This window comes from Amblyraja radiata, chromosome 15 (genome assembly GCF_010909765.2).
Source record: "Amblyraja radiata isolate CabotCenter1 chromosome 15, sAmbRad1.1.pri, whole genome shotgun sequence".
NCBI classification, from domain to species: Eukaryota; Metazoa; Chordata; class Chondrichthyes; order Rajiformes; family Rajidae; genus Amblyraja; species Amblyraja radiata.
The window spans coordinates 10,693,815-10,712,633 of record NC_045970.1 but is presented as its reverse complement, the minus strand read 5'-3'; the positions used below and the strand labels follow the sequence as shown (position 1 = coordinate 10,712,633).

The window sequence follows — 18,819 nt, the reverse complement described above, 5'->3', positions numbered from 1 at the left end:
AGGCAACATAAAGATGTAGTAGGGGGAGGGGGAGGCTGATCTTCATGATGGACTGGGCTGTGTTTCCAACTCTGCAATTCCCCATGGTCTTTGGCAAAGCAGTTCAGTTGCCAAAACAAGCAGTGATGCATCCAGATAAGATCCTTTTTATGCACCAAGAATCCTTAGGCAAGCTGAATAGATAAAAGAAACTAAGAGCAATAGTTCCCAGAAAAACAGATACAAGGATCATCATATATCATAGTCAGAGAGCTATATAGGACAGAAGCAGGCCCTTTGCCACAAATTGCCCCTGCCTGAAGGTCATAAGTAATAGGAGCAGAATTACGCCATTTGGCCCATCAAGTCTACTCCACCATTCAATCATGGCTGATCTATCTCTTCCTCCTCAGATTCAGATTCAGATTCAGATTCAGATTCAGATTCAATTTTAATTGTCATTGTCAGTGTACAATACAGAGACAACGAAATGCATTTAGCATCTCCCTGGATCTCCTAACCTCATTCTCCTGCTTTCTCCCCATAACCCCTGACCCCCGAACTAATCAAGAATCTCTTTCTCTGCTTTAAAAATATCCATTGACTTGGCATCCAAAACCTTCTGTGGCCAAGAATTCCACGGATTCACCACCCTCTGACTAGAGAAATTCCTTCCCATCTCCTTCCTAAAGGAACTTCCTTTCATTCTGAGGCTATGACTAATCCTAGACTCTCCCACTAGTGGAAATATCCTCTCCACATCCACCTTATCCAAGCCTTTCACTAATCAGTATGTTTCAATGAGGTCCCCCCTCATTCTTGAAAACACCAGCGAGTAGAGACCCAGTGCCGTCAAACACTCATTATAAGTTAGCCCACTCATTGTTGGGATCATTCTTGTAAACCTCCTCTGGACCCTCTCCAAGGCCAGCAGATCCTTCCTCAAATATGGTGCTCAAAATTGCCAACAATACTCCAAATGCGGCCTGACCAACGCCTCATAAAGCCTCAGCATTACATCCCTGCTTTTGTGCACAAGCCCTCTTGAAATAAATGCTAACATTGGGTTTGCCTTCTTTACTACCGATTCGACTTGCAGATTAACCTTTCGGGGAATCTTGGAACAGCACTCCCAAGTCCCTTTGGGCACTTACGATTTCTGGATTCTCTCCCCATTTAAAAAATAGTCTACGCCTTTATTCCAACAACAAAAATGCAGGACTCCACATTTTGCTACACTATATTCCATCTGCCACTTCTCTGCCCACATTCCCAACCTGTCCAAGTCCTTCTGCAGACCATGCTTTCTCTGCACTACCTGCCCTTCCACCTATTTTCTTATCATCTGCAAACTTGGCCACAAAGCCTTCAATCCCTCATCCAAATCATTAATATACAACGTGAAGAGTAGCGGCCCCAACACTGACCCCTGTGGCACTCCGCTAGTCACTGGCAGCCAATCAGAAAAAGCACCTTTTATTGCCACTCTTTGCCTTCTGCCATTCAGCCAACCTGCGATCCATGCTGGTATCTGCCCTTTGATACCATGAGCTCTCATCTTCATTTGATCCTGTGATCCAGAACAGCCTTCTATGCAGAACCCTATCAAATGCCTTGCTGAAATGAAGGAGAAATGAATTTGAATTTTAGGTGTGCATTGTCATTGGTAGAGATGATTGATAGGTGCAAAGCAATGCAATGGTGAATAGCAAACTACAAGAAGTTGCAAAAATCTCTCACGCTTCCCTGGAATAAATTCCTGCATAAAAGTGACCAGAGGAGCCTTGATGCTCACTCAGTCTGAGTAGAAGTGATCTTTTCCTGCAAATCTTGCCTCTTCCTCCTCCTCTCTCTTCTGGCAGCTTGTTCTGCTCTGCAGAGCCTCTGTTCATTTTCCCACATTCACTGTGGACTTGGCACAACTGCCAAGCCATTCCAAGCAAATGTTAGCAACTTCAGGCAACTGTAAAAAGCACCAAAGGTAGGTGGAATTGTTTGAATAAGATAAACCAGTCAGCAAGTAACATGAAAATAGTTGATCCATAAATAATACAGGTGGGTGCTCCATCCTGGTACTGTTTAGTTAAGATTAGTTTTGTTTATTATTGTCACGTGTACCAAGGTACCGATGGGAGGTCGGAACTGCTGTCTGGCTGGTGAATTGAATTGAATTGAATACTTTATTGTCATATGTGACAAATCACAGTGAAATTGCTTTCTTGCACACCTAAGGTATGCAAATGGGCACTTACAAGGTCACAAATACCCCCCTGTCCCTCACAGCAGTCCCCCACACCAGCTCCTCCTTTGTTCCTCCCCTCGGCAGCGGCGTCCTCACTTCCACGCGTCCGTCCTCGTCCGTCGGTCGGTGCCGTTGTCGACCGCCGCACCGACCTCTCCACTGACGCTGCCGGGTCCTCTCCAGACGCCTCCGTGGCACCGACCCAGGCAGCCTCGGACTGTCGACCCGTGAGGCTCCACTGCCGGCCCGCGAGGCCGCGAGAGAGGACAGTACTGAGCTCATCTTCAGCTGCTCAAGGTTAAGGCAGATTTTAGCAGGAGCGTAGGAGCTCTGCATTCAAATCTGATTGATGTAATTATTGGCCTACACTGCAGACCACTGGCAAGTATTAGCTTTGCATGTGTTCACACCCTCACCAAGCTAAATCTTGGAGCTCCCTACCCAACAGCAATGTGGGCGTATCTTCCCCTGAAGGAATATCAGCTCATCACGAACATCATCATCTTGGGGGAAATAAATGCTGGCTTTGATAGTGAGCCCAGTGCTTGAGAAATGTATAAATGGAAAAAATGATGTCTGGTGGTTCATGTGCCATAAATGTGCGTGCACATTTCAGTAATTTTAATTTCCTTTATTTTAACTAATGTGTAACTTGGCTTTTCTCCACACTTTAACCGATGTGTTACTTGACATTTATAAAACGCACACTACGGAACTAGAATTTGCTGCAACCGAGTGCTGTAATAAAAATAAAGATTCAACCTATAAATAATTAGTGCTATGGAAAGAGAACAAGAATATAAGTTAAACAGATGGCTTTAATTAACCATTTTGCTAACCATTTTAACTCCCCTTCCCATTTCCATACCAACCTTTCTGTCTTTGGCCTCCACCTTTGCCAGAGTGAGGTCACACACAAACTGGAGGAACAGCGCCTCATAGCGCACTTGGGTGGCTTTCAACCCAATACTGAATTCTCCAATTTCAACACCCACACCCTTCCCTTTCCTAACCCCACCCCACCCCAGTCCACATTGGCTTCTCCCACGCCCTCTTCCATTTCCTTCCTTTGTACAAGCACCTCCCATCCCCATCCCCATTTCCCCTTCATTCCGCCACTTTCTCCTCCCTTCACCCTCTTCCACTCATTTCCTTCCCACCAGCTTTACATTTCACTCCTCCTCTTCTCTCCCAATCTGACATCTTTTTGGTTCCTTTCCACCTCTGGTCTTTGTCACTTACGCCAAACATCTGCCAACCAACCCCCCCACCCCACCTCACCCCACGCACCTATATCTGCCAATCCAGGTTTGGACCTATCCGCACCTCTTTTGTAGCTTTCTCCACCCCATCCCCCTCCCCCACTACAATCAGGGTGAAGACATTTCTGGACCTGAAATATCACCTATCCATTCCATCCATGGATCCTACTTGATCCGCTGAGTTCCTGCAGTGCTTTGTCTTCGATCAGTCACCTTTGTGCCCACTTACCTAGTTCTGTTGTATAGGGAGGAACCGCAGACAGTGGTTTAAACTGAAGATAGACACAAAATGCTGGAGTAATTCAGCAGGACAGGCAACATCTCTGAAGAGAAGGAATGGGTGACGTTTCGGGTCGAGACCCTTCTTTACCTTGATTGTCTGAAGAAGGGTCTCGACCCGAAATGTCGTCCATGCCCTGTCTCCAGAGATGCTGCCTGCCCCACTGAGTTACTCCAGCATTTTGTGTGTACCTTGTTCTGTTGTATAATTCCTTATTGCACATCACTGATCGAAATTCTCATGCATTTGCATTTTGCATTGTACTTCAATTTGTTATACGTAATGAATACATTGTTTACAAAAATGTTTGCCTTTTATGTGCTACTGTTGTTCCTCAGATTAACAGAGTGTCTGCCTTGATATTAGTATTGAAAGAGATTCATGGCTTTAGTGTCATGAAATATGAAAAAGTAAATATAAATGGTGGTAAAATACAGATACAAATTTTGCAGAGCATTAATAGGCAAAAACAATTTCCTATCAACAAAACAGTACCACATAAAAGACAAACATTGTTGTAAACAATGATTTCATTAGGTATAACAAATTGAAGTACTTGGGTTAAAATGCAAAAGCATCTTTATGGAAAACTATGTTTCATTCATTGGAAATAAATTGGTCATAATAGATGTATTCTTTATGGAATGTATCTTGTTAATCACATGTGCCTGTGTAGTTTCTCCTTAAGTTAAACGGAACCTAGTATTTTATTAATATATGTTTTCAAAATCTTTTCATAGATGGAAGTGAAGAAACCTATAAAGAGAAAAAGCGACAGGCAGGTGTAGGTCACGAACTACAAACAAGTGAACGTAATCCAGCGGATGGGTCTTCAAGTACCGAGGATCTGGCATGTGACTTAAGCATGCTTACCAGTGGTACCATTGAGCTTGTCTGCCAGGCTGAGAAGGATGCTCAGGATGTAGATCCAGATGATTCCACAACTGAAATCCTTGAGGTTCTGCAACAAGACTCAGAAGACACTACTAATGCAGCAGAGAAATTGGTGGGAAATGAGGGAGTGCTGTCCCTGGACCTTGCCGATGCCATTGCTGATGGGAAAACCAAAGGAGAACAGGCTGACAGCATTTTATCTCTTCCTTCAAAACGATCCTCAACCAGGAAGAGAATATTGCCTAAATTACCAACAGAAATGGCAGACAGTGCCCAGCAACAGCTTCATTCCAAGATGGACCTTGACGGCTCTTTCACGCCTGTTCCTTCTCCAGTTTCACTTTCCAATATTGCAGCAGAATCTCTGTATTCTTTGGACATACTAAGTAGTAAAGACTGCTCTCAGGAGGCGCAGTTTAGGACTCAGAATAATGATGTTTGTTTTCTCGCAAGGAATAGCCTTCCTTTCGGAAGGCTGTCTGCAAATAGTTCAAGTGAGCACATCCGCAAGGTCGCCAGTGTAGAAGCAATAAATAAGAATCTGTCCAGTATTCTTAACTCTACATTCGATGAAAGCTCAGAACAATTCGTAAAATATTCCTCTGTTATAGGGAAAAAGTCTTCCATTAAAAAGCTGAAATCTAAATTCTCACCAATATCAGTTCCTTCTTCAGACACACCAAGCCAACTGGGCCCTTTGCCACCGTGTGGAATCTTACTAGAATCAAGTACCGCAGCAGGACACTGCAGTAACAATGTCCCAGCAACAAGAGGACATTTTTTTAACATGAGTAATCATATTTCATCTGCAGCAAGAACTTCTGGTAGTAATCACAGAAATGATTCCAAACAAAGCCATTCCTCTAGTGTAAATGATTTATCACAAAGCAATGTTCTGCTGTTTAGAAATATCACACAACACTGTGAAGATGAAGACATTGAGCCACTGCCTCCCATCAGAGCTACTGATAATTGTCCTGCAGAATATCCGGGCGATCAGCAGGTATTTGTTATTCCTAAGCAGGTATTCCTAAGCATGTTTTTTTCTACAAAATAGAATTGTAGTATTTTAGTTGTTGAAATGTAGGAAGGATGTGCTTGCTCTGGAGAGGATCCAGAGGAGGTTTACAAGAATGATTCCAGGAATAAGTGGGTTAGCATATGATGAGCGTTTGACAGCACTGGGCCAGTACTCACTGGAGTTTAGAAGGCTGAGGGGGGACTTGGATCAATTGCCTAGGTCAATGAGGCAGAGAAATGGCAAATGGAGTTCAATGCAAGCAAGCATGCTCTTTGGGGGGTTGAATGTAAGGGGGAAATATACAATTAATGGCTAGACCCTTAACAGCATTGATGTGTGGAGGGATCTTGGGTTCCAATTCCAATGCTCCCTGAAAGCAGCAACACAAGTGGATAGAGAAGGCATATGGTATGTTTTCCTTCGTTGGTGGGGCCATTGAGTATAAGAGTCAGAAACTCATGATCAGGGTCTTTGGTTAGGTCACATCTGGAGAATTGCATGTAGTTCTGGTCGCTCTATTACAAGAAGGCTTCACAAAGAGTGCAGATGAGGTTTACGAGAATGATGCCTGGGTTTGGGGATATTAGGCACAGGAAGAAGTTAGGCAGACTTGGAATGTTTTCTCTCAAAGACTGGAGCTTGAGTGAATAATTGATAGAAGTATATAAAACTACACAATACATAGGATGGGGTAAAAAGTCAGAACCTTTTTCCCCAAATGGAAAAATCAAATATTAGAGGGCTTAGCTTTGAAGTGAGAGGGACAATGTTTCAAGGGCAATGTGCTGCTGTGGGGGTGATGGTGGAAGTGGATATGATAATGGCATTTAGGAGACATTGGATAATCGCATGGATACGCAGGGAGTGGCGGGATATGGATTATGTGCAGGCAGATAAGAGTTGGTCTTGCCATCATGTTTGGCACGGACATTGTATGTCAAAGTGCCTGTTCCCGTGCTGCACTGTTCTATGTTCTAAGTCCCACTGCGCCCTGTAGCCTACAACTTAACAACTACTTTTCTCACGTGCCATCAACTCCTCTGTGATTATTTTGCTACATGCCTATGCAAGAAGGTAATTTATCAGTGTACCTTAGAGGTGAAGGAAGAATGTATAGGGTCCAGCAGAGACCCCCAAAGAGAATGTGCAAACTCGGCACTGAGAGCACAAAGTCAGGATTGAACCTTGGATCTAGAAGCTGTGAAATGCCACCGTTAATGCTGAACATCTTGCTGCCCTCCAAATTTCTTGAGTTCTGTGCAATCTTACTCTTCCATGTTAATTCACAAGCTCCCTTAAAGAAATAAAAATCAACCAGCCTCTCACTTCTAAGGAATAGTTTTATTTGCATCCATCTTACCATGATTATTTTCTCCGGGCTGCAAGATCATCAACATATGTCGATAACAGCTTGATAGAAATTAGTGCGTGATTATCATGATGATCAACATTAATAGGGGATGACTTTATGTTTGCTAAACTCTGCCTGTGTAATTTGCGTTTTCAAACTTACACTTAGCATTAATGTAGTCAATAGATAATAGGTGCAGGAGTAGGCCATTCGGCCCTTCGAGCCAGCACCACCATTGAATGTGATCATGGTTGATCATCCCCAATCAGTACCCCGTTCTTGCCTGCTCCCCATATCCTCTGACTCCGCTATCTTTAAGAGCTCTATCAAGCTCTCTCTTGAAAGTATCCAGAGAACCGGCCTTCACCACCCTCTGAATTCCACAGACTCAACTCTCTGTGTGAAGAAGTGTTTCCTCATCTCCATTCTAAATGGCTTACCCCTTATTCTTAAACTGTGGCCCCTGGTTCTGGACTCCCCCAACATCGGGAACATGTTTACTGCCTCTAGCGTGTCCAAACCCTTAATAATCTTATATGTTTCAATAAGTTTCCCTCTCATCCTTCTAAATTCCAGAGTACACAAGCCCAGCCGCTCCATTCTATCAACATATGACAGTCCCGCCATCCCGGGAATTAACCTGGTCATAGCAAGTATATTGCAAATACACTGAGGTAAATATGTCCAGAGTGCTGACTCTATTTCTTTCTCTTAAAATAGTGCATTTCACTCAAGGAACTTCTCTCTGAGGATAATAAATCTCTGAGGGATCATGAACTGTGGGCTCTCTGCCATGAGTGTTTGATCAGTCTGAAGCACTGCAAAGATTATCCAGGTATTGTACAACCATTGTGATAAAGTTTCTCAAGAGTTGTCTCAAGAGTTGTTCTTTTGAATTGTGCATTTTTTTTTCTTTTTGTGTTTACGTGACAGGAATAGCACAATTGATTTGGTGGTTTAATTATTGTTTATTGATAACTATTGCATGTTATTTAACTTTTTTAAATTCTGCTCTCTGTAATCCAAAATAGTTTAGTTTAGTTTAGAGATTCAGCACAGAAACAAGCCCTTCGGCCCACCAAGTCCGCACCGACCAGTGATCCCTGCACATTAACGCTAGCATACACGCACTAGGGACAATTTTACATTTCTACCAAGCCAATGAACCTACAAACCTGTTTAAGAAAGAACTGCAGATGCTGGTAAAATCGAAGGTAGACACAAAATGCTGGAGTAACTCAGCGGGTGAGGCATCATCTATGGAGAGAAGGAATTGGCGACATTTCTGGTCGAGACCCTTATTCAGACTCTATGTCTTTGGAGTGTGGGAGAAAACTGAAGATCTTGGAGAAAACGTACGCGGTCACTGGGAGAACGTACAAACTCCGTACAGACAAGCAAGCACCCATAGTCAGGATCGAACCTGGGTCTCTGGGGCTGTAAAGCAGTAGCTCTACTGCTACGCCACCGTGCTGCCCTCGGGTACTACAGCACATTTGCGTGTGCCATTGTTACATTAGGCGACCAGTAACCAGTAGGTGACTAGACTTAGTAACAGATATTATTGATATCGTTGGAAGTGACTTACTAACATATTGTACAAAGGTGAGCTACAAAGACTCCTAGAAGCTTGCTGCAGTTGAATGTTGTGCAATGTTAATCCTAGTGGTCAGACTAGAAAATCATTGGCCTATTTATTGTTCATCAATCTTAGTCAACACAGTTACTGTGAACGGGGAAGAAAATATCCCATCCTGATTATTGGCCAACTCATCCTCTGGTAAATTAGATATGTGAGTCATCTAAATTTGGACAATCTGCTGAAATCCACAGGCATAAATATGAAGAAATGTTTAATTTTAAGATATCGGTAGTTACCTGTTATCAGCACAGTTTCTCCTCAGAGTAATTCAACACGTTGGGATTAAAAGGAAAAAACCGAATGTAGATAGGAGAAGTTATTAATGACTGTAAAGTCTAAGGGGTGTTAGAAACTCAGACTTTTGTCAGGTCACAGCAAATGCCATCATTAAATGGAAACAATTTTTTTTTTTTGTCTGATTTATTATCAAAATGAGATATGTATTTCTGAAAGTAGCAAATTCAAAGCTTGGCATCCACAATTATACACATATTCCATTTCAAGAACTATGTTGAGCTTCAGCCTAACATAGCAGTTCACAGCCTCTTACCATTCTCTGAAGAACAAACATTATCTTAATTATTTAGGTACATTATTTCACTTACGAGATTGAAAAACATCCCATTTAATAATTCCCTTGCCATAATTCTTAACCTAACAGCATGTCTTTGTTTGATATCAAGCAGTTATAAGTAACAAAGCAGAGAAAGAATACAATTGTTCTCAAACAGCTTTCTGCTCACAGTTACAATTGTGCATTTTCCCTTCTCATTATTTTTCAATGGATTACAATGCTGTTGTTATTGATAAATAATTTATATATGGGTAGGGAAGCTACATGGTTTGGGGATTCATTTTACTGCCTGCATTTCCACTGTGGCATTTGAACTCCTCCATGAGTATCCAACTAGGTACAACCAAGTACCACCCTTGATAACACATGAAAGGGCACTGCCCTAGCTGGTGATGGTTATGTTGTAAAGACAGCAACATGAATGGTTGAGGTGATTCACCCCTTGATTTATCCCTCTCGCAATGAACAGAATTTTCTTCCTGTATGTAGAAACATAGAATCACAGGAAATAGGTGCAGGAGTAGGCCATTCGGCCCTTCAAGCCAGCACCGCCATTCAATATGATCATGTCTGATCATTCAAGCTGGAGCTAGATAGGACTCTTAAAGATAGTGGAGTCAGGGGATATGGGGAGAAGGCAGGAACAGGGTACTGATACGGGATAATCAGTCATGATCACATTGAATGGCGGTGCTGGCTCGAAGGGCTGAATGGCCTACTCCTGCACCCATTGTCTAATGTTTAAAATTAGTATCCCGTTCCTGTTTTTTCCCCATATACCTTGATTCAGTTAGCCCTAAGAACTAAATCTAACTCTCTCTTGAAAGCATCCAGTGAATTGGCCTCCATTGTCTTCTGTGGCAGATTATTCCACAGATTCACAACTCTCTGGGTGAAAAGGTTTATTCCTCATCTTAGTTCTAAATGGCCTAGCCCTTATTCTTAAACCGTGACTCCTGATTCTGAACATTTTTCCTGCATCTAGCCTGTCCAATCCCTAAATAATTTTTTATGTTTCTATAAGATCCCCTCTCAACCTTCTAAAATCTAGTGGATACAAGCCCAGCCGATACATTCTTTCATCATTCTTTCATCATGTGTGCAGCATTCATTGATCACTGTTTTTTTAAAATCATTTTGTGCATTGATTTATGTTCTATGGGCTTTCCAGCCATCTATTGCCAGCTCCTTGTTTGAGAATGATAATATTCTTCCTCTGTTTTGTTACTTATAACTGTTTATAATCAGACAAAGACATATCTTTAGGTTAAGAATTATGGCAAGTGAATTATTATCATTCTCCTGTAATTATTTTTGTGCATTGATGTTTTTTCCTTTTGAGAACTACTTTCAAAAATAGAACTTTATTATAACCTTTGAAGTATTCTGCTCAACTTCTTCACCTTCGTGTGTATCTTAAGGGCCTGTCCCACTTAGGCAATTTTTTAGGTGACTACAGGCGACTAGGCTGTCGCCACATGGTTGCCGGGGTCTCGCCTGTATGGTCTTGAGTAGTCTCCTCAGTCGCCCAAAGAATCGTAGCGTCTTTCTGGTCACCGCTGGATTTTCAACATGTTGAAAGTGTTTCAGAGACAGTCAGTGACAGTGGGATTGACACCATTGAGCGTAGCTTGACTTCTCCTGACGAAGATGCTGTCGCAATTGTCGGCAAGTTAATGTAGGTTGCAGCAGGTGACCTAGGTTGTCGCCGGTGCTGACTGGTTTTTTGTTGTTAAAGTAATTATTCTATTTCATGTTTTATGTCGAAGGGGGGGGGTCCAGTCGCCGTTTTTTCAGCGACCTGCTACGACTATGACAGTCGCCGGCAGTCGACTAAAAATAGCCTAAATGGGACAAGCCCTTAACAGTTCCTTCTCTTTAAAGCCATGTTTGGTGCTGTACAACACAACTGCCTCTCAGCTCCTTTCTATAATTGAGTCAAATTTCTAGATTTTTAAGGGAACTTTTGGACAAAGGATTTTCCATTTGGGTTGGTATTTTCTGCTTGAAAAGCATTTTCTGCTTAACATTGTTTTGTGACTTAAATATGAAGTTCTTTAGGAGTATGAAGACTCGTGTCTTTTTATAAAATACACATAAACATTGTTGTCCTGATCTCCTTCTCAGTCTAGTTTAGTTTATTTTAGAGATACAACATGGAAATGTTGTTACAACATGGAAATGTTGCATCTCTTCAGCCCACCGAGTCCGTTCCGACTAGCTATCCCCACGCGCTAACACTACACAAACTAGGGATAATTTACAATTATACCAATTCAATGAACCTACAAACTTATACGTCTTTGGAGTGTGGGAGGAAACCGAAGATCTCGGCGAAAACCCTCACAGGTCACAGGGAGAACATACAAACTCTGTACAGACAACACCCTTAGTCAGGATTGAACCCGGGTCTCTGGCACTCGAAGGCAGTAGCTCAATCACTATGCCACCGTGCCACCCACATTTGTTGTGCAGAGGAGAATGGAGGTCACATTTTGCTTTATAATTAGTTCATTCTCTAACTTCCAACACTTTATTTCCCACAATACGTCTTTCTCATCATTAATTTTTCCTTTTTATATCAAATCATTCCTTTCGATCTTCATTCTTTTCTCTCTTCATCTATTCATTTGCTTGCCAAGGTGCTCCAGCATTTAAAATTCAATTACAATGATGTATTTGATATATTTATGGTAGCATAGATAAAACACACATGCCATTTCAACTGCATACAGTAAGTAGACCTTTCACAAGCTCAATGGCAAGTGTGTACTCATGACTTTATTCCTATTGTGTAAAATGTCCCGTTAATGAATTAGGTTAGCCTTCTAAATTGGTCAACTGCAGGGAACAATTGTTGGTAACAGTTTGGTCATTTATTTTAATATATTTTATAGAATACCTCTGTCTCGAGTCTGCATACATAGATCCCAGTGGAGAAGTTCTGTTTGTGTCGTCAGTGAACAATGGTAAGGCTTTGTTTTGTATATTTTGAGTTCTGATAAAATAAATTAAATAATAGCAATTGTGAACAGCAACTGTGAACTTTGGTTTACTGATGTGCGTTCCTTTCCTTTAGATAATCTGGATTCATTCTACCTAGCACCTGAATTTGTTAAGCAAGGAGTTATTACTGAAAAGGTTTGTTAATTAAATTGGGGATATTTCACTGTTAAATCGTGTGGGTATTGTGTAGATTTTATTGAATAGAAATATTTTCTCAACAGGTCTGTGTTTATGGAGTTGCGGCCATTTTGTGGACAGCAGCTAAATTCAATGCTCCATTGAATCAAAAGTTACCCTTGTCCAAAAATCTCAAGATGTTGCTGCTGGATATGGCAAAGAGAACATCCGCAGAAAGACCTTCAATTACTGAGGCACTCAAGGTACAACTCTCAGATCACTTACTCTGTTGATTGTTTTTTCTGTGAATAACATCAGTTATCTCTTAATTACTATATAAAATAGGTTCCTCCAATACAGCAAGTATATTTTTTAAGCAATTTCATTGTACTGTGTATTGCTGTGCATTGGTAATAAAATGCTTATTGTGGTTCTGCACCACCATCTATCTCCATTTGAAATTATGATCTATCAGCACCAAATTAATAGAAATAGAAAATTACTCAGAGCTCCTGTTGATTTGGAAGCAACAGCAAGAAAGATAAGCAAGAGAAAACACTGATTGGCTCTAGCCCAAGTGGGAGGAGAGTTAGAAGCGAGTCAGAGGGGGAAAACAGTTAAAAACTGAGGAATTTGGTTTGTAAATTGGTAAATTAGGCAATTTTTTTCAGTCAATATAAGCAAGACGGCTCTTAGGAAGCAACAGTGAGGGAGCGGCCTTGTGAGGGAAGTGACCTGTGAGAAAAGTGTGAGTCTTTGGCTCGAGAGTCTTCGGAGAGGAGGCTACACATAACGCTGGAGAGGGAGAGACGAAAGAAGGAGATGTCAGGCATGCTGATTCAGTGTGATGCTTGCAGTATGTGGGAGGTCAAGGACACTGCTGGTGCATCTGGCTGCTACAAATGTGAGAAGTGCATCCAGGTACAGCTCCTGGAGGACCGTGTTGGGGAACTGGAGAAGCAAGTGGATGACCTCAGGTTTGTCTGAGAAACTGAGTTGTTCCTCGACAAGTCCTACAGTAAGATTGTTACACCTAAGGTACTGGAAGAGAGAAGGTGGGTGACGGTGAGAAAGGGAGGGAAGCATGGAATGCAAACGTCCCCGGGTGTTGTACCTCTTGTGAACAGGTTCCCCCACTTAGAAGCTGTCGGGACAGAAGACGTTATTACACTGAGTGGCGGACTGGCTTGCGAAGCAAATCGGGCTGCTGAGCCAAAACCAAAGAGGCCAACGTCAGGCAACGCCATTGTAGTGGGAGAATTCATTGTGAGAGGTATGGACAGGGTTTTCTGCGGCAACAGACGGGATTCGAGGATGGTGTGCTGCCTCCCTGGCGCCAGGGTCCAGGATGTCATGGACAGAGTGCAGAAAATCCTCAAGGGCGAAGGTGAACAGCCGGAAGTGGTAGTGCATGTCGGCACAAATGATGTCGGAAAGAAGGGGATGAATATTCTGCAGCGTGACTTTAAAGAGCTCGGTTTGCTTCCAGTTCCTCGTGCTGGCGAGAGCAGGAACAGGGAGATACGGAACCTGAATGTGTGGCTGAGGAACTGGTGCACGGGGCAGGGATTTAGATTCTTAGATCACTGGGATCTGTTTTGGAGTAAGGGGGAACTGTACAAATGGGACGGATTGCATCTTAACAGGTGGGGGACCAGCATTCTGGCAGGCAGGTTTGCCACTGCTACACGGGTGGTTTTAAACTGAATAAGGGGGGTGGGGTGTCAAATGGGATAGTCGAGGATGGAGTTAAAGGGAAAGGGTTTCTTAAATGTGTGAGCGGAGAGACAGAGCGGTGTAAAATGAGGGTAGAAGCAATAGGTAGCAAGGTGAAAAGTAAAAGTGGCAGGCAGACAAATCCAGGGCAAAAATCAAAAAGGGCCACTTTTCAACATAATTGTATAAGGGGTAAGAGTGTTGTAAAAACAAGCCTGAAGGCTTTGTGTCTCAATGCAAGGAGCATTCGTAATAAGGTGGATGAGTTGAATGTGCAGATAGCTATTAATGACTATGATATAGTTGGATCACGGAGACATGGCTCCAGGGTGACCAAGGCTGGGAGCCGAACATCCAGGGATATTCAATATTCAGGAGGGATAGACAGAAAGGAAAAGGAGGTGGGGTAGCGTTGCTGGTTAGAGAAGAGATTAACACAATAGAAAGGAAGGACATTAGCTTGGAGGATGTGGAATCGATATGGGTAGAGCTGCGAAACACTAAGGGGCAGAAAACGCTAGTGGGAGTTGTGTACAGGCCACCTAACAGTAGTAGTGGAGTTGGGGATGGCATCAAACAGGAAATTAGAAATGCGTGCAACAAAGGTAAAACAGTTATAATGGGTGACTTCAATCTACATATAGATTGGGTGAATCAAATTGGCAAGGGTGCTGAGGAAGAGGATTTCTTGGAATGATTGGGTATTGAGTAATGAGGAAGGGTTAGTTAGCAGCCTTGTTGTGCGTGGCCACTTGGGCAAGAGTGACCATAATATGGTTGAGTTCTTCATTAGGATGGAGAGTGACATTGTTAATTCAGAAACAAGTGTCCTGAACTTAAAAAAGGTAACCTTGAGGGTATGAGACGTGAATTGGCCAAGATAGACTGGCAATTGATTCTTAAAGGGTTGACGGTGGATATGCAATGGAAGGCATTTAAAGACTGCATGGATGAACTACAACAATTGTTCATCCCAGTTTGGCAAAAGAATAAATCAGGGAAGTTAGTGCATCCGTGGATACAAGGGAAATCAGGGATAGTATCAAAACAAAAGATGAAGCATACAAATGAGCCAGAAAAAGCAGCCTACCAGAGGACTGGGAGAAATTCAGAGTCCAGCAGGGGACAAAGGGCTTAATTAGGAAAGGGAAAATAGATTACGAAAGAAAACTGGCAGGGAACATAAAAACTGACTGCAAATGTTTTTATAGATATGTGAAGAGAAAAAGATTAGTTAAAACAAATGTAGGTCCCTTGCAGTCAAAAACAGGTGAATTGATCATGGGGAACAAAGACATGGCAGACCAATTGAATAACTACTTTGGTTCTGTCTTCACTAAGGAAGACATACATAATCTGCCGGAAATAGCAGGGGACTGGGGGTCAAATGAGATGGAGGAACTGAGTGAAATCCAGGTTAGCCGGGAAGTGGTGTTAGGTAAATTAAGTGGATTAAAGGCCGATAAATCCCCAGGGCCAGATAGGCTGCATCCCAGAGTACTTAAGGAAGTAGCTGCAGAAATAGTGAATGTATTAATGATAATTTTTGAATTGAAGCAACGACCTACTACCGATGTTAGAATAACTGGTCTGTAATTCCCCGTTTTCTCTCTCCCTCCCTTTTTAAAAAGTGAGGTTACATTAGCTACCCTCCAATCCTCAGGAACTACTCCAGAATCTAAAGAGTTTAAAAAAAATTATCATTAATACATTCACTATTTCTGCAGCTACTTCCTTAAGTACTCTGGGATGCAGCCTATCTGGCCCTGGGGATTTATCAGCTGATTTACATCGGTGAGACCAAGCGTAGGTTGGGCGATCGTTTCGCCGAACACCTCCGCTCAGTCCGCAATAACCTACCTGACCTCCCGGTGGCTCAGCACTTCAACTCCCCCTCCCATTCCCAATCCGACCTCTCTGTCCTGGGTCTCCTCCATTGCCAGAGTGAGCAACAGCGGAAATTGGAGGAACAGCACCTCATATTCCGTCTGGGGTCCTTGCGTCCTTATGGCATCAACATTGAATTCTCCCAATTTGGCTAGCCCGTGCTGTCTCCTCCCCTTCCTTCACCCTCTAGCTGTCTCCTCCCACCCTCCCATCCGCCCGCCCTCGGGCTCCTCCTCCTCCTCCCTTTTTCCTTCTTTCTTTCCCCACCCCCCATCAGTCTGAAGAAGGGTTTCGGCCCGAAACGTCGCCTATTTCCTTCGCTCCATAGATGCTGCTGCACCCGCTGAGTTTCCCCAGCAATTTTGTGTACCCTAGTAACTCTAACACTGATGCCTTTTTATTTTTTACAGATTTGTAACGAGTATCTTATAAATCGAGGAATTGACAGCAGAGAGGTCTTAATTTTTCTGAGGAATTCTGTTCTGCAGGTATTTCTATTTACCTCATTCTCACAAAACAATTAGATTTGTAAGTAATAACAAGGAACTGCAGAGGCTGCTTTATATTAAAGATGGACACAAAATGCTGGAGTAACTCAAAGGGTGAGGCAGCATCTCTGGAGAACATGGAGAGGTGATGTTTTGGGTTGGAACCCTTCTTCAATCTGAATCAGTCTGATCAGTCTGAAGAAGGGTTCTGACCCAAAACATGTCCTCAAGCGATGCTGCCTGACCCTCTGAGTTACTACAGCATTTGTGTATATGTGTACGTGCCTGTTATAGAAAGCTCAACTTTAATTTCTAGTGGACCATTACAAGTATTGCGATGGTCTCCCCTGCCAACAGAGGAAGATCAAGATTATAATAGAAAGGGGTAAGCAGCATGATGATTGAAATAGCATAAAGGATAAGTAGGATCATTGTTGAAATAGGCAGCATGGTGGCACAGCGGTAGAGTTACTGCCTTACAGTGCTTGCAGCGCCGGAGACCCGGGTTCGATCCCAACTACAGGTGCTGTCTGTAGGCAGTTTGTACGTTCTCCCCGTGACCACGTGGGTTTTCTACGAGTAATTCGGTTTCCTCCAACACTCCAACAGGTTTGTAGGGTAATTGGCTTGGTATAAGTGTAAATTGTCCCTAGTGTGTGTAGGATAGTGTTAATATATGGGGATCGCTGGTTGGTGCAGACTCGGTGGGCCGAAGGGCCTGTTTCCGCGCTGTATCTCTAAATTAAAATACTGGATAAGTAATTCAGAGGGTCACAATATTGATTTTTTATCTAATACAGCTCTGACAATTAGCAGACGAAGAATTTAGTTCCATTGATAATTGATTCTACTATAATGTTTTTGTGTAAAAAATAATACAGGTGCCCTACGCATCTCCTGTGGGGACGAGGAATTTCTGCCTGTGCTGGAGCATTCAGTGGGCCAGGCAGCATCTCCCATTCCTACTCTCCAGAGATGCTGCCTGTCCTGTTGAGTTAATGCAGCGTTTTGTTGAGACAGTGAAGTTGGCTTACAGCTGTTATTACCGCATATCTCACGCTCTCTTACAGCTGCTTCTGTGACCCTCTCCCACACACTGTTCACGTTCATTTCTGATGTGTGAACAGTTTGGATTCTGAACAGTCCTCTGGAATAGGATCCAGTTGTAAGCTTGTGACTTCTTGTACAAATCTTGAGAGAAGTAAATGTAGTTTACTAATCGTCCAGCACTCCAGCTTCAGACTCACCAATGCAGTTCATTTATAATTGCCTTCTCAAATGGTCCAGCAGTTAATTCAATTCAGACCAAGTAGGGATGAGTGATAATTGTTGGTCCCGTCAATGACACCCATATCATGTGAATGAATTAACAGAGAATTAAATATACAGGTTGTTGACTGAGTGGCATCATTTGGTGTTAAGCTGACATGAGACTTACTGTGCAATAATATAAGACTTGTTTTATGATCCAATCTTGACCATGGAGTCATCCCAGAGACCACCTTCAATTATTTCCCATCAGTTCATTTTACTTTCAACAAATTGGTTGAGGGGAATGGAGGGTTTTAATCTTGAGTCCTTTCAACAACCTCCAACCCCATCCCCACCCAACAGTCCATTCCCCAACTCATCCCAGCTGAGGTTATAAATACTATGAATTTTAAGGTATGTGGGGGGACATTGAAACATACAGAATAGTGAAAGGCTTGGATGGAGTGGATGTGGAGAGGATGTTTCTATTAGTGGGAGAGTCCAGAACTAGAGGTCACGGCCTCAGAATTAAAGGAAGGAGATGAGGAGAAATTTCTCTAGTCAGAGGGTGGCGAATCTGTGGAATTCTTTGCCACAGAAGGCTGTAGAGGCCAAGTAAGTGGATATTTTTAAGGCAGAAATAGATAGATTCTTGATTAGTACAGGTGTCAGAGGTTATGGGGAAAAGGCAGGAGGGGTTAGGAGGGAGAGATAGATCAGTCTGAAGAAGGGTCTCGAACCGAAACGTCACCCATTCCTTCTCTCCAGAGATGCTGCCTGTCCTGCTGAGTTACTCCAGCATTTTGCGTCTATCTTCGATAGATCAGCCATGGTTGAATGGTGGAGCAGACTTGATGGGCCGAATGGCCTAATGCTACTCCTATTCCTTATGACCTAATTATTTTAAAGTTTTGCAGAGGCAAGAGAGGATTTGGGTGAGAGTGAAGGCAAGAATTGGTTGATTGATCAATTCTTTGTTTTCACATGTGACATGTCACAGTGGAATTCTTTGTTTTGGATACCTTTGCCTGTGTGTGAATGTGTTTGAATGAGTGTGAGTGATTGGTGGTGGTCGGAGGGGCCGTAGGCGCAGAATGGCAGCCACGCTT

At 42.8% G+C, this 18,819-nt stretch overlaps 1 protein-coding gene across 5 annotated transcripts in view; it reads left to right on the top strand.

The window, feature by feature from the left end:
- kndc1 (kinase non-catalytic C-lobe domain containing 1) overlaps positions 1 to 18,819 on the top strand; it is a 192,925-nt gene that overhangs the window by 78,619 nt on the left and 95,487 nt on the right. For all 5 annotated transcript variants that reach the window (XM_033033634.1, XM_033033632.1, XM_033033633.1 and 2 more), the window contains exons 6-11: positions 4,504 to 5,660; positions 7,750 to 7,864; positions 12,143 to 12,214; positions 12,325 to 12,386; positions 12,473 to 12,631; positions 16,382 to 16,459. In XM_033033634.1, the coding sequence (XP_032889525.1) occupies positions 4,504 to 5,660; positions 7,750 to 7,864; positions 12,143 to 12,214; positions 12,325 to 12,386; positions 12,473 to 12,631; positions 16,382 to 16,459 (1,643 nt within the window). The remainder of the gene's footprint in view (positions 1 to 4,503; positions 5,661 to 7,749; positions 7,865 to 12,142; positions 12,215 to 12,324; positions 12,387 to 12,472; positions 12,632 to 16,381; positions 16,460 to 18,819) is intronic.